Below are 24,375 nucleotides of genomic sequence, written 5' to 3'. Positions count from 1 at the left end.
TCTGAATTAGCATGCTTTGATATCTTTGGGCGGATTAAAAACAATGTCTTCACTATTTTTGTTTGTCCTCTGCATACCTTCCTTTCATTGGCATTTGTATTTGTACAGTGTAATTGTACAATAACTATAGTGAAATACATAACTCAAGGAGAGTTGTATACTGTGAGCTCTCTGTCACTGTCTGCTGGGCACAATAACTTCAGTGTCACAAGAGCCTACACATACACAGTTGATGGCGTTTCTGTGGAACCACGGCAGTGTATGGTGTCTACTAAAATCTGCAGCATAAGCAAATGCAGAAATTCTTTTAAATTGCCAGGCCTCCAAAAATGCCATGTTTTTGGCCCCATTGATAAATGCCACAAATAGCAGGACAGGCATGTAGGACTCATTTCAAAATGTAAGGCTATATGCTTTTCATGTATAATTGTTCCAGCAACAGATTGTATTTAGCTTTTGAAAGAGAGTTTCCAAAAGCTGAATCTCCCCACCCTGATTATATATTGTAAGCAAACTAGTCTGAACCTCTTTGTTTTGTCTTGTGTCTGCTGCTGTCTCCAGTGCAACAAATCTTGTGCCAAAAATCTGCTACCCAGCAAATAGAGCATAGGTCTGCTTTTAATTATCAACTATAAAAGCATATGGAAGTGTCTTGTTTGTACTGCCAGTCACTGGTGTAGGGAAAAACTGATAAAACTGTAGTCATTGCACAGATTGTAGTATTTCGATTCTGTGAAAAGAAACTATTTTAGGAGTTCCTATCTGTTCAGCTGAGACACTTTCTCAGATTACTACATACACAGTATCTGACAAAAATCTTGAAATGGAATTAGATTATCTAAATTCTTATGTTCAGTTAGCTGCTGAAGAAATTATTTGTGTACAAACGAGTCAGAGATTTGTCTTGTCATTTGGGAAGGAAAACCACTTTAAGGACACTGGACAAAGGACATCTATTTTCATGGACTTCTAAATAGCATTGACACTGTTAACCGTTAGGGTATGTCTACACTAGCCCCCTAGTTCAAACTAGGGAAGCTAATGTAGGCATTTGAAGTTGCAAATCAAGCCCGGGATTTAACTATCCCGCGCTTGATTTGCATCTTCCTGGCTGGTCGCCATTTTTGAAATTTACACGTCCGGACTAACTGCCCGCGTCTACACGCGACGGGGACCCGGTATTTCAAGTCCCTTTTTTGTCTGGCAAGTAGGGTTTTCCCTAATTTGTCGACCCCTGGAGATGCTTAAAGACTTCTTTGTTTCAGTCTTCACCGAAAAGTCTGAGGAAGGAATGCCTAACGTAGTGAATGCTAGTGGGAAGAGGGTAGGTTTAGAAGATTAAAAAAAAAAAAGTTAAGAATCACTTCAAAAAGTTAGATGTCTGCAAGTCACCAGGACCTGATCAAATGCATCCTAGAATACTTAGGCAGCTGATAGAGGAGGTATCTGAGCCTTTAGCTATCATCTTTGGAAAATCATGTAAGACAGGAGAGATTCTAGAAGATTGGAAAAGGAGAAATATAGTGCCCATCTATAAAAATGGAAATAAAAACAACCCAGGAAACTATAGACCAGTCAGTTTAACTTCTGTGCCAGGAAGGATAATGGAGGAAGTAATTAAGGAAATCATCTGCAAACACTTAACATAAGAACGGACGTATTGGGTCAGACCAAAGGTCCATCTAGCCTAGTAGCCTGTCTGCCGACAGTGGCCAGCACCAGGTGCCCCAGAGAGGGTGGACTGAAGACAATGATCAAGCGATTTGTCTCCTGCCATCCTTCTCCGGCCTCTGACAAACAGAGGCCAGACACACCATTTCTATCCCCTGGCTAATACCCTTTATGGACCTAACCTCCATGAAATTATCTAGCTTCTCTTTAAACTCTGTTATAGTCCTAGCCTTCACAGCCTCCTCTGGCAAGGAGTTCCATGGGTTGACTACATGCTGTGTGAAGAAGAACTTTCTTTTACTAGTTTTAAACCTGCTACCCATTAACTTCATTTGGTGTCCTCTAGTTCTTCTATTATGGAAACTAATAAATAACTCTTCTTTATCAGCCCTCTCCACACCACTCATGATTTTATATACCTCTATCATATCCCCCCTCAGTCTCCTCTTTTCTAAACTGAAAAGTCCCAGTCGTTTTAACCTCTCTTCATATGGGACCCGTTCCAAACCCCTAATCATTTTAGTTGCCCTTTTCTGAACTCTTTCCAAGGCCAAAATATCTTTTTTGAGGTGACGAGACCACATCTGTACACCGTATTCAAGATGTGGGCATACCATAGTTTTATACAGGGACAGTAAGATGTTCTGTCTTCTTTTCTATCTCTTTCTTAATAATTCCTAGCATCCTATTTGCCTTTTTGACCGCCGCTGCACACTGTGTGTAAGTTTTCAGGGAACTATCCACGATAACTCCCAAGATATCTTTCCTAATTTGTCATAGCCAATTTTGCCCCCATTATGCTGTACGTATAGTTGAGGTTATTTTTCCCGATGTGGATTACTTTACACTTATCCACATTAAATTTCATTTGCCATTTTGTTGCCCAATCACTCAGTTTGGTGAGATCTTTTTGAAGTCCCTCACAGTCTTCTTCTGTCTTGACTATCCTAACCAGTTTGGTATCATCCGCAAACTTCACCACCTCACTGCTTACCCCTTTCTCCAGATCATTTATGAATAAGTTGAACAGGATTGGTCCCAGGACTGACCCTTGGGGGACACCATTAGTTACCCCTCTCCATTCTGAAAATTTACTATTTATTCATACCCTTTTTTTCCTGGCTTTTAACCAGTTCTCAATCCTTGGACGATAATAAGGTGATAGGGAACAGCCAGCATGGATTTGTAAAGAACAAATCATGTCAAACCAATTTGATAGCTTTCCTTGATAGGATACCGAGTCTTGTAGATAAGGGAGAAGCGGTGGACGTGGTATACCTAGAGTTTAGTAAGGCATTTGATATGGTTTTGTATTATATTTTTATCAATAAACTAGGCAAATACAACTTAGATGGGACTACTATAAGGTGGGTGCATAACTGGCTAGATAACAGTTCCCAGAGTGTAGTTATTAACGGTTCACAATCCTGCTGGAAAGGAGTAACAAGTGGGGTTCTGCAGGGGTCTGTTTCGGGACCGATTCTGTTCAATATCTTCATCAACTATTTAAATATCGGCATACAGAGTACGCTTATTAAGTTTGCAGATGATACCAAGCTGGGAGGGGTTGCAACTGCTTTGGAGGATAGAGTCATAATTCAAAATGATCTGGACAAATTGGAGAAATGGTCTTAGGTTAAACAAAATTGAAGTTTAATAAGGACAAATGGGAAGTGTTCCACTTAGGAAGGAACAATGAGTTTCACACGTACAGAATGGGAAGCGGTTGTCTAGGAAGAAGTACGTCAGAAAGGGATCTAGGGGTTATAGTGGACCACAAGCTAAATATGGGTCAACAGTGTGACGCTGTTGCAAAAAAAGCCAACATGATTTTAGAATGCATTAAAAGACACGAGAAGTCATTCATCCGCTCTACTCTGCACTGATTAGGCCTCAGTTGGAGTACTGTGTCTAGTTCTGGGCACCACGTTTCAAGAAAGATGTGGAGAAATTGAAGAAGATCCAGAGAAGAGCAACAAGAATGCTTCAAGGTCTAGAGAACATGACCTATGAAGGAAGGCTGAAAAATTGGGCTTGTTTAGTTTGGAAAAGAGAAGATTGAGAGGGGACATGATAGCGATTTTCAGGTATCTAAAATGGTGTCACAAGCAGGAGGGAGAAAACTTGTTCTTCCTGGCCTCTGAGGCTAGAACAAGAAGCAATGGGCTTAAACTGCAGCAAGGGAGGTTTAGGTTGGACATTAGGAAAAAGTTCCCTACTGTCAGGGTGGTTAAACACTGGAATAAATTGCCTAGGGTGATTGTGGAATCTCCATCTCTGGAGATATTTAAGAGTAGGTTTGATAAATGTCTATTGGGGATGTTTTAGACAGTACTGGGTCCTGCCATGAGGGTAGGGGACAGGACTTGATGATCCCTCGCGGTCCCTTCCAGTCCTTGTATTCTGTGATTCTATGATTTTGTGATATTATGCAACAAGATTTTATGCATAGCCAGAAAGTTATAACTTTATTAATAAACTTATTTACAACACAATAAGTTGTTTGCACAATTTATAAACCCGAACTCATTCTCTGTCCAAAAGAGCTTACAATCATATATTAGAAGAGGCAAATACACATCTTATGTTTTCCCTGGAATGATGCAACAGTAGTACCACAAGATTTAAAAACAGCTAAGATTGTGGCAGTCATTTTGCCTATTCAGGATCACTTTGAATAGTACCTTTGAATGTAAGAAAACAACCTATTCTCCATTTTTGAATGTTTACATATGAACAGATTGAAACTCGCTTTCTAGTGAAAGAATAAGAGCACTGTCCTTTGTACTCTTTACTATGACACTCTATAAAGTGGCCTTGAAATCTACCATTATTTCTGAACACACATCTTTGAGGAATTGATTGTCAAATATGTTAAATGAAAACAAGTTCAGTTTTATTACTATGTATAGTGTCCTTTTTACATGACTGTTTTGTTAATCTTGTCTGTGAAGCTTTCATTGTAAAACATTTAGGAGAAGTGAAAACTATTTGCAGGGTTTTAATCAATGCATTTGAAATATTTACTTGCAGTCTGCGATTTATGAATAAGAGGAATACACTGTTAGGAAAAAGTGTTTTTCAATATTCAGTTTAAACAAATACAGCATATTTGTAAAATTTCCATCTAGAATTGGGTGAATATAATTTGTAATGAATGACTGACCCAGAATTCTAATAATTAAATATTTTAATTAACCTAACCAATTATTATTATTATTTTTTTTTTAATTTTTCAGAAAAGAGCTAAGGGCCAGGTGCTTTTTGACAAGGTGTGTGAACAGCTCAATTTACTGGAAAAGGACTACTTTGGCTTGTTGTTTCAAGATAACTCAGATCAGAAGGTGAGCACTAAGATTTGTTTCATGTAACTAGAATGTTAAGTTCTTTTTTATTGTAACTTCACTAACAGATTTTGAGAGCTTGGCTTCTTTATCCTGTCCAAAAGAGTGAGAGATCTGATTGCTCTCTCTAAATATATCGAAGGAAAAATATCAGGGAGGGAGAGGAGTTATTTAAGTTTAGCACCAGTGCGGACTCAAGAATAAATGGATGTAAACTGACAAGCAACAAGTTTAGGCTTGACATTAGATAAAGGTTTGTAACCATCTGTAATATATCAGGCTGGTCTGGTCACTGCTGAGAGGGTCAGATCAGTGCGAATTGCTCAAAAACAGGGCTAGCCCAAGACTGGAGTCCTTCCCTCTAAGGCACCAAACCACTCACACAAAGCACCTCAGCTGCCACTCTGGTCAGCAAGAAGCCTCGCAAGCAAAACCCATTAGACACTTCAGCTTTACTTGTGCCACAATCAGACTCACACCTTAACGCAGGTGAGAGGTTATAAAACTAATCTCATCAAGTCCAAACAGGTTCTCCCAGTCCCATAGGACCAGCCACAGTCCCAGGTAAATTTTATACCTTGGATCTTTCCCAAAAGCACACACTGTGCCAGTCCTTTAGAATCTAAAGGAATGAAAAGGAAAGAAAAGGCTGAGAGTGAGATTGTTGAAGAGAATACATTACATACATCAATCACCAAATTCTTGATGCAGGCTCTTAGCAAAGATGTTACAAACTGCCAGCTTAAAAGTCTCTGCTGTACATCCTATGTCAGGATGGGTCAACAAATTCTTCCAGGCCCTCTGTTCATAACATGGGTGCTTCTGGAATCAGGAGCAGGATTGAAGACAAAATGGAGGCACCCTCCTGGTATTATAATCTTCTTTTCCTGGATGCTGGTGCCTCTCTAAATGGGCTGGTCACATGACCCACAAACCAGTTTCTGTCCTTTTTAGGCAAGGAACCGGAGTCCTCAGGAGTGTCCTTCTCAGGAAAGGGGCCATTGTGTGCTCCTCAGGTGTCAATTGGCAACACTCAAGAGTCACTGTTCATGCAGTATCGTGCAACCACCCCTCCCAGCAGAAAACATTTAAAATATAAATACAAAGCCCATATTAATAACTTTGCACATGCGGATTGTACATCTACATAAGTATCCTAGACAGAGTCAGCACAACATAAGTTTTCGTTTGACACTTCAGTTGGGCTACTTTGCACTGAATTTGGGGCAAATGCGCCACTGAATGCAACGGTGATCTTCCTGCTCATATTAAAATCCAATAACATGTCACCATCAGAGGAGTGAAGTTTTGGAACAGCCTTCCAAGGGGTCTAGAGAGAGCTAAAAACCTAACTGGTTTCTTGATTTGAGCTTGATAAGTTTATGTTACAATAAGGTTGCCTATACTGACATGTTGCTGATCTGGGGCTACTAGTAGCAAATATCCGTAGTGATTGGACACAAGATGGGAATGGTTCTGATCTATTTACAGAGAATTCTTTCGTAGGTGTCTGACTGGTTGGGTCTTGCTGTAATGCTCAGGGTTCAACTAATAGCCATATTTGATGTCAGGAAGGTATTCATCCCCCAGGTCAGATTGTCAGAGATCTTTTGGGCGGGAGTAGCTTGCCTTCCTCTGCACCATGGGGCAAAAGTCACTTCCGGGTTTCAATTAGTGTAAATATGGATTCTCTGTAACTTGAATTTTTAAATAAATGATTTGAGGACTTCAGTAACTCAGTCATAGGTTGTAGGACTTTTACAGGATGAGTGGGTAAGCATCTGTATCCTTTGATGTGCAGGAGGCCAGATTAGATGATCATGACAGCCCATTTTGGTCTTAAAGCTGGAGTCTAAACTGGTAGACATAAATCATGCTGGAAATATTTTATGAAGCCATAAAATAAGGATTTATTTTAATCTGCTGGAAATTGTCTAAAGGTTCTATTGAGACAATTGGCTTATAGGTTGAAAAGTCTAATGGTATGTTCTGTAACTTTTGGATTTTGAGAGGTTTTTATCTTTATGTGTATTCAAATTGGTATGCGGGGGTGATTATTTTTATAAATAAGCTTGTAATTTCTTTCTGTGAAGAGATAAGTTTTGATAAGCAAACCTTAGCAAACTTTTGGATGGGCTGCCAAAGCTAGGAAGTTTAGTCAATCTTTAAGTCACTCTTTTTTTCCCCTTTTGTTCGTTGTTCTTTCATCTCCCAACCAAGTCAGAGATTTATCCTTATTTTCAAATTACTACTTTTTTTGGGGCAGATCCCAAGCCTAGCACTTCAACTATTAAGTTTTATTTTTAAGTTTAATGTATTCTAACACTTCCCAAAATACATTTCTTCAGTCCCAAATGTCACGCTTGTGGGATGCCTCAGCATGTATAAAGATGAGACTGAAGCTAGTTCCACAGTGGCGGAGTTCAGGTCTCTGGTGAGAGGTTTTTTTTAATGATTTCATTTAAAATCAAAAATTGTTTTTTTCTAAAACATGGTAATCCCCCTCTCCCCAAGCCTACATTAGCATTGCCTTCATTTGCTTATATGCAGATGGGGTAGATGCATATTTAGACTGTAGAATGTATACAAATCTTTGTCAATTGAAAGTTTTTATCCATCTCTTAATTGTCAGTTGCTGACTTCATATTCAACCACTACTAGAAAGATATGGGCATCAGTGTGGAGGTGATGTGCAACACGGAGATGATGTGTTGCATATCTCCTCCATTTTGGGGCATACAACAAAAGTCATGTGTGGCTGGATGGGGCCAATGGTTCTGAGTTGTGGGAGGGAGCTCAGGGCTGGGGGGGAGAGGGTTGGTGAAAAGGAGTGTGAGGGCTCTGGCTGGGGATGCAGGCTCTAGGGTGGGGGTGTGGATAAGAAGCTTGGGTGAAGGAAGGAGGTCAGGCTCTGGACTGGGGCTTGGGATGCAGAATGGAGTACAGGCTCTGGGCTGGGTGTTTTGGCTTTGGGGTGTAGGAAGATGCTTAGGGCTGTGGGGCACGAGTTTGGAGCTCGGGCTTGCCTGGGCAACTCTCTGCTGTAGATGGCAAGGGAGGGCCCCCTTTTCCCACGCTGTAGCAGCTCTGTGCTGGGCTGGGTGGGGAAGAGGCACCCCCCATTGGTCCTGGCAGCTTCAGGTCTTGGGGGACATATCTCCTGAGCTCGTGCACGGGGATTAATGGAAAGCTGCACAGCTGTACAACTTAGGGGGAAACTTAGCAAATAGCTTTACAAGAGAGTATTACAGCTAGCTTGTATCACTTCTCTTCTGTCTCCCTGCTCCTCTGTCTGTTTCAGGTAGGAGAGAATTATCAGACTTGTTTTAAGTACTAATACAGAAACCTCTGCAGTTCCATTAAAATAAGGTTGCAAGTCTCCTGGTACTAGATGAGATTTTGGTTGCAACAAAATGCCCCCAAAAGTGAATAAGGATGGTCTGTCTTATTATCAGTGTTATTGAAACTACAAAGATACGGTTTTCATTCTTTGCTCTGCAAGAGACTTCCTGTGCAAGATTGGACAAATCAGTTTAAACCTCTGATTTAAAGCTTCCCATCTATAAAATGAGGATTATATTCCCTTGTTTGTACCATTCATCTGTTTTGTCTACTTGAATTGTAAGTGCTTTGGTGAAGAGACTGTCTTTACATAGGTTGTATGTACACCTTTCTGCTAGTTCACTTGATATTGAATTCATTTGTTCTAGGCTGTAAATATTTGTTTATGATGAATCAATTAATTTAAGGTACAGAAATTTAAGGAAGACAAACATTCACATAAGAGATGGGGCTGTGGTTGTACAGTGTCTGAGGGGGACTACCTGCTGCTTGTAATGGTCCTGGTCTCTGTGGAGACTGCTTTAGGCTGTTTGCTCCTCAGGGATGCCTTTATGTGTCTGTATTCTTTGTTGAGAACCACACAAACTCTGTGCTAAGATTAAAACAAATTATACTCACAAATGACCACAGGAGGCAGCAAGCACCCCAGTCCCAGGGAGCAGCCACCAGTCAGCCAGCACAGCTCCCTATCCCCCCACAACTTCTGCATTCCCTCTCTCTGCCCTGAGGCCCTTCTCATGCCCCACACCTGACTCCTGTACTCCCCCACTCCAAGCCCTTCTATGACTTTTGCACCCCCTCCCCTGAAGGACCTGAGTGACACCAGGTAAGTCTTCTAGTTTATAAATACTGTGTAAATAGTTGGTTTGAGAGATTGATCCATACTGATTGACAGGCAGAAATGTGACCACTTTTAAGCACATTTAGCATTCTAACTCATTTGTGACATGAATGATTAATAAACTCTTTTAGGGTACGTCTACACACAAGGCTAAATTTGAATTAAGCTGTGCAACTTCAGCTACGTCAATTGCATAGCTCAAATCGAAATACAGGCAGTCCCTGGGTTACATACAAGATAGGGATTGTAGGTTTGTTCTTAAGTTGAATTTGTATGCAGGTCGGAACTGGCGTCCAGATTCAGCCGCTGTTGAAACTGACCAGCAGCGGCTGAATTGAACACGCCTGGGGCAGAGCAGCTGGAGTGCTACTGGGTTGGTCTGGTAGCGCCGACCCTTGGCGCGGCGGGACCAACATGGCAGCACCCCAGCTGCTCTTGGGGACGCCTGGGGCAGAGCAGCTGGGGTGCTGCTAGGTTGGTCCCGCAGCGCCGCTCCTCAGCGCTACTGGACCAGCCCAGCAGCACCCCAGCTGCTCTGCCCCAGGTGTTCCCAAGTCAGCCGCTGCTGAAACTGATCAGCGGCTGATTCCAGGAAACCCGGGGCAGAGCAGCTCTGCCTCAGGCTTCCTGTAGTCAGCCGCTGGTCAGTTTCAGCAGCGGCTGACTTGTGGACACCTGGGGCAGAGCAGCTGGGGTGCTGCCGGGTGGGTTGGTCCAGTAGCGCCACATGCGCTGTGGGACCAACCCGGCAGCCCCCCAGCTGCTCTACCCCAGGCGTCCTGATTCAGCCGCTACTGAAACTGACCAGCGGCGAGAAAAGCCTGGTCTGCTGGCGGGGGGCGGGGGGGGCGCACTAGCTGCGCCCCCCCCCCCCCCCCAGCAGACCAGGGAGACGCAGAGCGGCTTTTCTCGCCGCGGAGGATGTGGGCGGCGGGACCGCCAAGACGCGCCGCGGTCCCGCCACCCGCGTCCTCCGCGTCGAGAAAAACCGCTCCGCGTCTCTCTGGTCTGCTGGGGTGGGGCGCTAGCTCCGTGTCTCCCTGGTCTTCTGGGGGGAAGCGCCCCCCGTGCCGCCAGAGGCGGCAACAGTGTGGGAGGCGCCCCGCACTAGCTGCGTCCCCCCCCCCCCCCCCCCCCGTTCGTAGCTAGGGGTCCGACTTAAATCGGATTGACCTAACCCGGGGACTGCCTGTAGCTTAATTCGTCTTTTGGCACTGTCTACACAGCAGGAAGTCAAAGGAAGAACACTCTTCCTTCAACTTCCCTTACTCCTTATGAATTGAGGGTAACAGGAATCATAGTAAAAAGTTATCTGCCTTGCCATTATTTTGAAATAAAGCCTTGTAGTATAGGCTCACTTTTTGTTATTTCGAACTAATGTCAGTTACTCCGAAATAACTCTGCTGTGTGGATTTACCTTAGAGTACAACAGCAGCTTCTAGATGAAACTTGACAAAGTCAAGAGTCCATTATTTCACTGAAACCCTTTTGTAATCAAAGACACAAAAAGACTCAGCAGGGTTAGACCCAGGTTTCGTGTACATTACAAACCAATTCCTAAGTACTAGCACTTCACATTGTAATACCTACAAGGAGACACTTACTTATAACTATTAAGAGCACACAGCTGCTATTTGGCATAGTTCAATAGGGTACCAGCTTGATTTCCCTTTATCCTTCTTGGCAAGCATTCTAAAACTTCTTGCTAATGTTTTCCTATACACTTGAGTTAAGGCATCAACCTATTGTCTACAAGAGAATATGTTGATTTTTTTTTAAATGCAAGCATAATTTTTCTATGATTGCCTATGCCATGTGACCCGTTAACTAAACATTCATTTTGTTCAGAATTACTGTAAATACAAAAACCTGCATTAAAACAATGCAGTGATAACTTAATTCTCTATGCCTTAGTATTTTCTGTTTTAATAGCGTTACCTTACTCACCTATTTATACTTGCCATTTACAAGATTTCTGAGATGTAAATCTTTTTATACAGTCATATTCTTACAATTAGGCTGAACAGGATGAGTGAAGAAATGAGTTTTTTTTCCACTGTTAGCAAAATCTAATGTTTTCATTAAGCATCTTGGATCCTCAGATATTCTTGGCAAGATCACATATAAGAACCATTTCAATACAACCAGTATTGTGTATAAAAAGAAAAACAAACCGTAATAACATAAGATTATTCTGAAGAATGAATGTCAACACACAAACTATTTTCTGAAACTATATAATTAAAAATTGATTCAAAATGAATGGATTTTGAACTGTTCCATAGTCTGCATATAATTTAAAGCATTTGCTGCATTGTGGTGTCTTCTGCTATGGAGGAAACCACAGTTACTGCAGTTTCTAGTGGTAGAGATGTAGCCGTGTTAGTCTGGGGTAGCTGAAGCAAAATGCAGGACAATGTAGCACTTTAAAGACTAACAAGATGGTTTATTAGATGATGAGCTTTTGTGGGCCAGACCCACGTCCTCAGATCAAATAATGGAAGAAAACAGTCACAACCATATATACCAAAGGATACAATTTAAAAAAAATGAACACACATGAAAAGGACAAATCACATTACAGAACAGAAGGGGGATGGGGGGGGGGGGGGGAAGAAGGAAGGTGAATGCCAGTGAGTTAATGATATTAGAGGTGGGGAAGGAGAAATGTCTGTGAGTTAATAGTATTAGAGGTGATAATTGGGGAAGCTATCTTTGTAATGTGTAAGATAGTTGGGGTCTTTAGAGGTCTCTTACACCACTTTAGAGGTCTGAATGTTTGTATATTACTTCACCTTTCTGCTGTCTTTTTCTTCTCATTATCATTCCATCTTCTCTGGAGTTTTACAGGGTTGTCCTTGAGTAGTTTTTTCTAGTGTTCTGTCAACATCTGACTTAGTTGTTGGTCCTCTTCTCTGGAATCGTCTGGGGATTCCAGTTGGCTCTGTCTTTGATCCGCTGTACACCTAGGGAATTAAAAAAATGTACTAGATCTGATTTTAAAAAATGCTTTCAAATCTTAAAATGTTTTGCTTGTCATAAGTTAGAAAGTCTGCTGGAAGTCGTTGTAAACATTCATCCCACCTCTTAACCCTCTGACTTTCCCACATTTGCTACTGCCAGTCTCTTACTTTCCTAAGACTCCTGCATATTATTGGCTTCCTGCCGCACAGAGAAAAGTGTTAAAATACTTAATACTAAATAAAACTGTTAGGAAAGAAAAACCATATGACCTAACTTGGAACTAAGAAAGATCCTCAGGTCAGTTTTGAGATGCTCCAACTCAACGTGTGTGAGAGCTTGATTTTTATTTTTGTTTTGTTTTGTTTTAGCTAGCTCTTACTAATATTTTAAATGTTACTTTTATTAATTACTTAGCTGGACTCTGCTGGATTTTCTTTCAACTGTTCTTTTACAATAAAATCTGAAGCAACACATAATTGATATCTTCAACCATCTTATATGTGAGTTCTCATGGTGCCCTGACAGTTTGATATTAATTGTTCAATATGACTGGAGCAAGAGTATTTAGCATCCATTCATGCAGAAGCAGAAACTACTTTGAGCCACTGATTTTCCAGCAGCAGTAATCGCTGGAAACATGTATACACTACATGAAAGATAGACACTGCTGCAGTTGATCATCCCAGGTTCAATTTAGTGGGTCTAGTGAAGATCCTCTCATTTGAACTGAGAGGGCGCCCCCGTCGGCACCAGTACTCCTGTTCCTCACAGTGAGTAAGGGAAGCCTATGGGAGCATTTGCTCCCATCAACCTCCTGCTGAGTGAACAGTGATTTAAGATACTTCAGTTCCTGCTATGTAATTAACATAGTTGGATTTGCTATCTTAAATTATCCTTCTCCTTGAGTGTAGATGTGCCCTGGTTGTTTGAAATGTTCTAGAATGAATACCTAACTTCCCAGTATTTACCTTCAAAGACCAGTATGTTTGAGAGACTTGGATCTTTTTACACTTGTTGGCCCCTGAGTGCTAAATAAATGAGTCTATAACAGAGGGACAATAAAGTCAGCTGTAATTAAACTCCTCTAAACAACACTCCCTACTTCCCCAAAATGAGTGTACTTTTAAAGATTAACGGTATCGAGAACTTCAGAAACTCCATTCCCTTGTAGCAAAGAATGCCATGAATTCATGCCACAAAGCATGAGTGGAAAGGTTTTTATTTAATGTATTTTCTGATCTCCTCAGTGATAATGACAGGCCCTCCTGAATCCAATGTATCTAGTGAAATAAATTTAAATGGTGACTGAATAATTATGTCCCTTTTAGAGGAGGATGAATGGATGGCCAGGCATGTGCTGTGATGCTTGTACACATTTTCTTTCTTTGTCTGAGACAGGTGCATTTATTCCGTTTTTTTATCAGATCCACACTGCCAGTTCCATGTAGTGTGTGTGGGTTTTTTTTCAGACTTGCATCCGTGGTATATGTTCACAAAATACTGGGACTTTGTAGCTGTACGGAATGGGACTACATACAATAGGCATGCTCAGATTTTTACTATTTTAAAAGTTCTCTGTTCTAGTCATATATCATTACATCTATATTGAAATCTTTTATATTTGAACTATTCTTTACAGTAGCAAAAACTGTATGTTCCTCTTTACTGTGTACAGTTTTAGTTCTTTTGCACAATTCTGCATTTTAAGGAAAGACCATATGTTTGAAATTCTCCATCTCCTCTCATATTCCTTCCTCTTCCTCCTCCTTGCCACAAATCCTTTCCTTTGCATTTCAAAATGGTCACCTCATTTCTTCAGTTAATTGATCTAGCAAAAATAAAACAAAACTCTGTTAGTAGTTGATTTGAGCCACAGATTTAAAATAAACACAGAGCGTTGGAGGCTCCACAATTTTTATGGACTGGTCTTTTTCTATTCCCCCTTTCTATACTAAAATTCTGAAGATTGGATTGTTTCCTCATCTTGGCGCCAGCTCTTTCTGATCCATTTTTTCCTGCTGTGCCTGTTGCCTGCTTAGATTAAAATGCCACAAATCTCTGACCTCCAGCCCAGTCAGTGCTAAATGCTGAATGATGTGTTTTTCTCATTCTTGTGCACTCATCACAGCCGCTCATTTATGAGCCAGCTGTTGTGCTAGACTGCAGCTGTGGGGTGTGGAAACTGAATGCCAGGCACTTTTCTGAGTGGAGAATTAGAGCTGTTCCCTAATGCAACATCAGGAGTACGAATAGAGGAGATCCTATTGATTTTCCATGTCCGTGTTCCACGCAGCTGGGAGAGATGTACTGTAATTTAAAACTAGATTGGATTAGCATTTATTAATTTAAAAAAACCCAGCTGTTCTAAAATAAAATTACCACTTTTCTATGAAATTTTACAGCGCATAGAAACACTAAGTTAGCTAAAAGTTTAGATAGCATGGAGTATAATAAAATCAATGGGAAATTCATGAATGCTCCATTAATACTCTGTTTTGTGCTCTTATAATGATCTGTATCACAGCTGGAAATGCTGCTTTTCTAGATTTGTACAAAAACACTTTTTGTATTTCACAATAGTGGAGAATATTTTGACATTGTCTGACAATTCATTAATCTGTCTACTTCACTTACAAATCTAAAGGAATTATCCTATTTTGCCTATTGCATCAAAGCTAATGGGCATGCATTTTAATCTCCTGTGCCAAAACACTGTTCTTTCCTTTTCACGATAAGCCAAATCAAAAGGGTCCATATCAGCAGAACTCTGCAAATCTGATAAATATTATGTATAAATGGTACTTATATGAAATTGTGTTTTGCATAATTTTGACTAAGTTCTAAACCATTATCACTGTATACATCAGGGATCAGCAACCTTTCAGAGGTGGAGTGCCGAGAATTGACATATTCACCTCTATGTACGGCTCCGAGTGCTGGTGATACTTTTTAAAATCAATGATAGTCCTTCTTACAGCAGTTTCATTAATAAAGAAAGATGCAGATTTTACCTTTCAGTGGAGGGGCTGGTAACCTTTCAGAATAAGTACTAAGATTTAATTTATTCATGGGTCTGTGCGCTGGGTGGAGAGCAGAAAGAGGGGAGTCATGGGCAGGCTGGATATGATGACCATATTTTCTGAACCAGTTGCAGTTAGGGAGAATAGTTTAATTTAAATTATGAAACAGATTAAGTGTTTTAACTTTCTCATGTTAGTTTATCAAACTTAATTTTAAATAAAGTAAAATATTAAGCCAACACAAAAGGCTTCCATGTTTTCTTTCTTTATGGCAGGAGTGGGGAACCTTTTTTGGGTTGGGGGTTACTGACCCACAGAAAGATCAGTTGGGGATCATACAAGTGAGAAGCAAAAAAACTCCAAAAAACCCCAGCCGTCATTGATGTGGCCCCCAACTGAGAGACCTCACTCTTTTGGTACCCCAGCCTCACTGGGTTAGGAGGGGGGAACTGAGGTTCAGGGCTTCCCATAGACCAGATTTACTTTTCTGGGGTTCTGGAGCCCTTAGACTCTGGGGTAGGGACAAAAATGAGGGGTACAGTGTGTGAGAGAGGACTGCCAACAAGTAAGATAGGGATGTGGGTGCAGGATCTAAGTGGGAGGTGGGGTGCAGAAAGGGGAGAGGTTGCAAGGTTTGGGTGGGAGGTAGGATGCAGAAGCAGGCTGGGTAGTAGGTTCTCTGGCCAGGTAGAGATAGCAAGAGCAAGTGAGGGTGCAGTGTTTGGCCAGGAAAGAGGGTGCAGTAACAATGGTGGATGCAGAATCAAGATGGGGATGTCTGGGCAGGCCAGAAGGGAGGGTGCAGGAACAAGGGAGGGTGTTGGAGCAAGCTGGGCAGATGGGCTCTTGAGAGGAGTGTGGGGATTGGAATTTGGGGGGTTCTGGGAATGAGGGGGGACCTTACCTGGCTTTGCCCTCCCTTACAGCAGTGGCTGCGGCCTTGCTGCCAGAGATGCCCCAAAGGGAGGTCTTGCTGCCAGTTCTTACGTGGTCCAGGGCTAGCCCTGGAGACCCTGCTACCATGGCCACATGGTCGGGGGCCAGCCCTGGAGGCACTGCAGCCAGTCGGTCCGGGATTGGTCCCAGAGGCCGGAAGTGCTGCTGCTACATGGTGCGGGGCCAACCCCAGAGGCCCTGCTGCCACGGCCAGGCCATCCAGGGCTGGCCCTAGAGGCCAGAGGCTTCACTGCCATGTGATTCTGGGCTGTTCTTGAACCATGTGGTCGTGGCAGAAGTGCCTCCAGTCCCAGCCAAGGTGCTGCTGAGTTGCCTCAGCCCCAGCGCTGCCTCCTCCCACCACAGCCTAACCTGCTGCAGGGTGGAGGGAGCGTGCTCTCCAGTGGCTTCATGGGGGAAGAGGAGCAGGGCTGAGCTCCCTCCTGTTTGTCGCTGAAAATCGGCTCGAGTGCCATAAGTGGCATGCATGCTGTAGGTTGCCAACCCCTGCTCTATACATCATGACAAATATGAGCTTGTTTATTTGCAAGCATAATCTGGGAAACTTTTAGAGAGAAAACGACTGATTTATTGTTTAAATCATTGTTGATGTAAAATAGCATAACATTCTTCCTTACTCATTTGAAGAATTGTATTAATGCTACAACTGAATATCTTGCTAGAGACAGGGAAGCCAAAATCCTGGTCTCATTTTGAAACCAATGACAAAACTTCGATTAACTTCAATAGGGCCAGGATTTTTTCACCTGGAAAGTCTTTTCCACTAAATGGCGTATGGGTGGCTCTTGAAGGAGAGATGTTCAGGTTTGGTGGTTTTATTTTTTTTTTTTGTAACAACAAAACCAAGCAGATCTTAAAACCAGCAACTATACAGACTACAATAGCTTTGAACAAATTTGTAATAGCCAGTGCAGAAGCAGTCTGATTTAGTCCTCTTATAAGAAATCCTGAATGATTTTCATAATTTTAAGAAATTGTAAGGAGAAAAAAATGATTATAAATTTCTATATAAAACATTCAAAATATAGTAGCTTATGTTATACAATGCTGTTAAATCTTCCGTGCTTACTCTGAAATTCTGAGTGATCTTATTGAGAGGAAATTTCTTGGTGCTCTGACATTGTTTTGTTTTTCTTAGGAGAAGTGAAACACTGTTAATTAAAAATCCCAAATCAGTGGCTATATGTGTACAAATAAGTTAAGGCACAGAACAAGAGTGGAAAAGCTCTTTCATCTTATGATTACATTTTCCCTGCAAGTGATATCGTTAGTTTTTAAAGCAGTCTAAGGGTTTTTCAGGACAAGGATAATTTACATGAGTGTAACCAAATGAATATTGTGCATACAGTGCATCCTACATTGTAAATATAATGAACTGGTGCAAAAAATAGCTTGAACTAGTTAGTGTACTTCGCTCCAGGAAGTTCAGGGGGTAAGTCACACTTGTGCAAGGCATATCTGTTAAGGATTTCCAGTAGAGTTAAAATATCAATGTGATTACGTAGGTGCAGGTTTTCCTTAAGGAATTGCAGCTTAGTGTATTTAGTGTTACTGAGTTAAATTTACCTAGGGCAAGAAAAGACTCTGATACAGATCTTGGGAGGCTGCGACAGTGGAGAAAAGCTGTCAGAACCTACAGGCAGCCGGCACATCCCCAAAAGTGCCTTGCATTGGAAGGGAGAGACTATAGTTAGGTCAAGCAATAAATGCACCGCTACAGACATTTCCTCAACAGCCTTGGTGCTATGCCACCTCTGGAATCCCTGGGAGATTGTAAAGCAGACACTTTCATGATGGGTGGTAAAGGAAGAATGGCCTGCCTTGGTCTTAAAAGGTTAAGGCTCTGTTTCCTCATGCCATCTCTCAAAGTGCATTGCACCTGATTTACAGAGTATGTTTATAGAATTTAGAAATGAAAGTTTTTATCCAAAGTTCATTACCATGATATTTGAACATATATGCTTCAAACAAACTCTACTTGATTTGTGACAGTAACAAAAGGCTCTATGGGTATGTCTACACTACCCCGCTAGTTCGAACTAGCGGGGTAATGTAGGCATACCGCACTTGCAAATGAAGCCCGGGATTTGAATTTCCTGGGCTTCATTTGCATAAGCGGGGCTCCGCCATTTTTAAATCCCCGCTCGTTCGAACCCTGTGCCGCGAGGCTACACGCGGCACGAACTAGGTAGTTCGAACTAGGCTTCCTAGTTCGAACTACCGTTACTCCTCATTCCACGAGGAGTAACGGTAGTTCGAATTAGGAAGCCTAGTTCGAACTACCTAGTTCGTGCCGCGTGTAGCCGCGCGGCACAGGGTTCGAACGAGCGGGGATTTAAAAATGGCTGAGCCCCGCTTATGCAAATGAAGCCTGGGAAATTCAAATCCCGGGCTTCATTTGCAAGTGCGGTATGCCTACATTACCCTCCTAGTTCGAACTAGGAGGGTAGTGTAGACATACCCTATGTTACAAGTTCCTTACACTCTGCAGGCCTCATTTAGATAATGTCTGCAAATAAGGTTCACAATCTGAATAATTCCAGTTTCTAATAGTTACAATGTATGTCTTTCTCAATTCCCCCCTCCCCCCCCCTGGAAATACTTCAGAGTCACCTATCACAGAATTAAATGCTTAGTTATACCAATTTCAAATTTTAACTGTTGCTTTGTGTAGCTGCCTAGTAGACTAAATAGATTGTACTAGGATGCTTTCTGCTTTGAAGGTGATACTACTTTTATTAGCTAGGCTCCTAATTCTGAAGAACAGGTAATTTTCATCTTGGTACTTAAATATCAATATGGATACTTGTATTTGAGCCTTTGGTCTGTGCTTTTAACGCCATAGTTGGCTTAGAATGAACCCTTTGAAAGGGGAAAATATGGAAAAAATACTCTATGGATTGATCTTTCCCAGCACTTCCTACTGTTGCCTGAGTTCATGTGTGTGTGAAGCTGAGAGAAGAAGAAAAAGAATATTTTACTTTGTAGAAATGGGGAAGAAGTATCTTTCATTCAGTAACTTAGTATTTGCTTGCAGGCAAGGGTACTGTATATAGAAATTGCAAATAGAGTCTGCTTTTTGTCAATAAAAAGAATAAATGAAAGGAAATTACCTGGTGATTTGTGAGGCGTAATTTCCTTGAAAATACTCCCTAGAAGACTATAAAATATCATTTAATTTCCAGAATTAAAAGGTCTAGTCTAAGAGAATGAAGTAAAAAGTGTTGCATAATAAGCTGGGAGTGGACTGAGGGTGAGGAAAATCAAAGTACAGTTCTTGATAGAAAGTACTTTCAAAGCAGAATATCAGAAGAATGTACTGTACAAATATTTATTTGAAATTAATGAAATTATGCCACTCTCTTTCATCTGAATTATTTCCTTATGTACTGATGTTCTTCCTTTTTTAGAACTGGTTAGATTCTTCAAAGGAAATCAAGAGGCAAATTCGAAGTAAGTACTCCTATACTGATGTTAAATTCTTGACCTCAGTTTTCTAATTCAGAAATAAACTTTTTATAGTGAAAAGCTTGACTATGGCAGGAAACTGGTCATGATGAAGACTTTTAAAACATGATTTCTACTAACTCTACAGGCCTATATACACATAGTTCAATAGCAATATGAATGCACAGTTGTCTACAATGGCTAGTGGGGTCCATGGGATAACACATTTTTATTAGCAGTGTGGATAGGATTGTGTAGTTCTGTAACTATTTTAGAGCAGAATTAAAACATTCACTAACCTAATGAATCAACAGTGTGTTGTGGTGACATTGGCAATAACTGTTTTTTAATGTGCAATCTCATACCATGGTGAAGAATCATGCACTATCACAGTTAAACCTTTTTCCTGGTTGGTTGGGATTGTGTAAATACCAACAGACAGAACTGCACTTGAGACCTCTGGAGTTTGGTGCATGAGCCTCTACCAGTTGAGCTAAAAACCCAGGTGGCTGTAGAGCACTCTCGTTTCTTCTGTCTGTAATTGGTAAAAGTGCTATTTCATGGGATAGTACACTCCATCTAGAAGGTGTGTGCATACATTTGGACAGTTTTCCAGAAATCTAATGTTATTGGCCTATCTCAAAACTTAGATTGTTTAATTTGCTTCCTGTAATTGACTTTGTAAATTTTATACAATTACCAGTAAGGTAACTGTGACACTGAAATATTCAGAGTGTTTCCTATAGTAATTATAGGAAAGTACAAGGGAATCCTATTAATTTTAGTAATCATATCCTCTATTTAAAAATAGTTTTTCCATGCTAATTCTATTTTTAGAGCTCTCATCTCCTGTTCCCCTAGAGTTGAAACTGTGTGGTAATTGTCCTGGTAACTTCAGGAAAACATTATTTTAGGGAGTCATGTATGTGTGTTTATCTGTTTGCATGATCTCATTAACATGATTACAGTATCTAAATTCCCATACTTAATATAAAGAGCTTCCAGAAATATTTATTCATTGTTATAGTAGGATCCTGAGGCTATGTCTACGCTACAGAGTTTTTTTGGAAAAAGTTCACTTACGTCCACATTGGAATCACATTCTTTCAAAAAAAAAAGATTGAAAGAACACAGTAAATATTGGTAAACCTCTTTCTATGAGGAAGAAGCCTTTTTCTGAAAAAGCGCTTTTGGAAAAATGCATGTGAGGACTGGGAAGAGGGAGTTCTTTCGAAAGAAGAGGAAAGAGGAAAAAGCACAGGTGCCCTGTGTTTTAGCCTTTCTTTTCTAGTAGAGTATTTTCTTCTTCATGGTTAGATCCTGTCATGATCATGAGGTTCAGCCAGCAGCCTGGGGACTAAGGGGTTAACTATGTCCCCTACCTACCCAGGTGGAGTGGCCAATAGGAATGTAGGTAGGAATTTCAAACAGGGACAAAGGAATTTTTGGTTTTTCCCTCTTTTGTTCTGAGCAGTCCTCTCCAGCTATTGAGGGGGACATATACTATGTCTCCCTCCAAGACAAGACTCTTTCTTCACATTCTGTAAGTAGGGTAAAGTTTAGATAAATCCGTTAGGTTTCATTGTTTTATGGTTTGGGTATGGGATCTGCTGTCTGTGCACTTTTTAGAAGATGTTTGGCTTTTCTTTGTAACTAAGTTCTAGGCCCATGGAGTTTCTCTATGAGTATATTATTTGTTACTTTTCCATCTAGTTATTATGCTTGCAACAGGAATATTGTGGTGATAATAAAAAGTTTTCTCTTTTTTTCTTTTATTAACCTGGTATTGGTTAATGCTGGTGTCCTGCTTTTTACTTTAGAGGTAAGATTTTCCCAAATGGTCTCTCCCCTGGTTTCTTTATTAATTTGGGTGGTGGCAGCAGAGATTCTATCCCCAAAATCTAGGGTTTTGAAGATTTTGGGGGGAAGTTTTATACCAAAGCCTGGTAGATAAGGTTTTGGGGTACACTTGCTGGCCCCCACTTCTGCATTTATCATGCCAGAGTGGGGAAGGAGCCATGATAGATCCACAGATGGAAAATGTATACATCAGCCTGCTTTGCAGCTTGGTGCCAGATGGACCTGTTCACCATTGGCAGCAGGAGAAGGTCCAACTTTCTGAAATTCCTTGTATTTTTTTCCTGCTCCCACTAGACCTCTCTGCTGAAGAGATTTTCTGAGGGAAATTCTAAACTTTTCACACATTTAGACTAGCAATCAATTTTTGAATGGGATTCAAATCAGCTCAGAGAGATTTATGAGGCTTTGGAATCCGATGATCACACGAATAATTTCCTAGTGATAGGAAACTTTGAGACGCTGTTGGTATTCATAGTCACAGTACTCAAAAAAGTCATTTTATAATCCAGGCTTCTGGTAGATGCTAGAGGAAGGTAGTCCTGCAACAAGATCTGTGAAGTAAAACAAGAGAAAATACCTCTTTGTAGATATTTAGAACAAACACAGTGTCAGTAACCCTCTTTTGCTTCAGTTATTTGCAGTTCTCCCAGCCAGTCCTGTTTGGAGCTGGAAACCTAACTGCTGCCAGGATCTTGCAGTTTGGCAGTAAGCGGGCTATCTATAGTGTTGATTAAATGAGGTCAGTAGAAATTTACTAGAGAGAATACCCTGTGGAATTGCACAAGAATTCCAGGAACAGCTTTGTCCCATTCCCAATCTCAACAATCACTTGAAAGGCCATAGCATGAATTAAAGGTTTTTATTTCAGGTTGGAGTATTACAGTCTGTTCCCTATCCTCCAGAAAATCTGGGGGACACAGCACAGGGCAGTGTCTGAAATACCTAATATAAGTTCCTAAAAGAAACTTGCCTTCAAAACATTCCCATAGAAAGCTGAAGCAACACAGGCTGTTACTGTTACAAAATTCAGTGTAAACACACATGCGTGGTGCCAGGGAAGTTAGACATACACTTGGACTAAAGATGAATAGTATCAGGTACAAGGTCTCATCTCAGAAGAATGTTAACACAAGAGGAAAATGGCCATAATGAAAAACATTTATCATGGAAACAAACATCCAACTGTTATTGGAGCCCACTGGAAATTCTGATCTCATACAAATTATGTTCCAACAATCCAGAGTTCATATGATACATATCAAGTAATCTTGAGTATCCCCTCCACCTCTCACACTGTCTCTTCCACTGACAGATCTTGCTATAGTTGTATATTATCTAATCCCCCAATGGTTAAATGCAGAGTCAGGTTTTTATTTTCAAAGGACCTTCACTGTTCAGGGAATGGTTACCCAAAAGAGAGAGTACAGTGTCCACCAACTGGAACTGATTGATTTATTAAGGTCTCAGAGTGCTGTGGAAAACAGATGTGTTCTGGTCATGTCAGTCAGTATGTCTGATTGTGTTCTTCCTGTTCTTATGTAAGCCTGATTAGCCTCACTCCAGAAAGAGATTCTCCTGTCCTGGGTGGAACAAAATACCTGTTTGTGTGCGATGCCCACCAATGGTGAAATAAACCATCATGACTTGAATGTCAGAAATTGGATTAGCGGTGTTGTTCCTACACCCAGACATATCTGACTCATTGTAAGTAGGATTGGTAGGCTAGTGATCAACCTTTATGTATCGAAAAATGGTAAATGAAATGTCCTGTATCCTTATTGATTGCTATATCAGAATGTGAGGAGGCAGTGACATCTTGTAAAACTGAGCAAGGTCTCCTCTATGTGTCTTTTTCACTTGGTCATTTTACCCAAGACAATGCAAGAATAGGAATGAGAGAGTAGTGATGAAACTGTTTATACTTTTTGTGTTGAACAGGTTATGGTTCTAGGGCCTAATTAATAAAGCATTGGCTTTTCAGAGGAGGTCTGCTATTACAAGCTGGTTCCTCCACCTGGGTATAGATGGTTTCAAATAGGGATGTTAAATATCGGTTAATTGAATAATCGATCAACCTCCTGAATTCTTATTAGTTGTTCGACTATTCTATAGTCCTTGGAACAGGACCAGCAGCCAGTGTGCTCCGGCCCCACTCATGTCTTAATCCGCTGTGTCTTCATATCTTCTTTTGATGTATGTCATTCTTGCATGTAAAGTTAGATATATGGAGTATGGAATGTTTCATGGTTTTAAATGTGCAAATGAAAGCCATCTCAATGTCTTGATGACCAACTGTAAACACAGTCTTTTGTCCTTTGTCTTAGCAATGGTTGGTCTTAGGAAGTCACATGTCAACCCCAACTGGCAGGGGTGCACCAAGTAATTGTCCATGGAAAGGTGGTATCTATAAAACAATAGACAGCTAGGAGTTACTTTGTCTTTGGCTGACATGACACGCCCAAGTCAATGAACCAGAGAACCCAGGAAGAGGGAACTTCCCTGGGTTGAAGGTTTACCTAGACTAGGAACATTTTAGGGTGAGTTTGTAATAAGTTTTTTCTAAGGTTTTAGTGTTAGCTAAGCATTTTCTGTTATTTTAAATTTGTAATCTACTTTGTTCTGCCTGTTTTCACTTACAATCTCTTCAATCCTACTGTTGGTACTTAATAAAATCACTTTTATTTACTATCAAGCCTGGTGTAAATATTGTTACCTTGGGAAGCAATCCGTGTGTACATCTTCCTTTCATTGTGAAAACGGGGTTACCTAAATAATTCTTTTGGAGTTCTGATCCCATTTGGAAGCTGGGCCGAAAACTTCATTTTCCTTGGATGTGGAGTGTTTCAGTGTCTGTATTGGTCGTCGGTGGATGTGATGATCCTAGCTCTGTGCCTTGGCAGAAAGCAGACCAGGAGGGCTAGCCCAGCAG

At 41.0% G+C, this 24,375-nt stretch overlaps 1 protein-coding gene across 19 annotated transcripts in view; it reads left to right on the top strand.

The window, feature by feature from the left end:
• The window catches only part of EPB41L2 (erythrocyte membrane protein band 4.1 like 2), a 285,231-nt gene that overhangs the window by 160,327 nt on the left and 100,529 nt on the right, over window positions 1-24,375 (top strand). For all 19 annotated transcript variants that reach the window (XM_075924159.1, XM_075924162.1, XM_075924170.1 and 16 more), the window contains 2 exons: window positions 4,911-5,015; window positions 19,550-19,592. In XM_075924159.1, coding sequence (XP_075780274.1) covers window positions 4,911-5,015; window positions 19,550-19,592 — 148 coding nt within the window. The remainder of the gene's footprint in view (window positions 1-4,910; window positions 5,016-19,549; window positions 19,593-24,375) is intronic.

The sequence above is a fragment of the Pelodiscus sinensis genome, chromosome 3 (assembly GCF_049634645.1).
Source record: "Pelodiscus sinensis isolate JC-2024 chromosome 3, ASM4963464v1, whole genome shotgun sequence".
NCBI classification, from domain to species: Eukaryota; Metazoa; Chordata; order Testudines; family Trionychidae; genus Pelodiscus; species Pelodiscus sinensis.
This window is presented reverse-complemented; position numbering and strand designations above follow the sequence as displayed.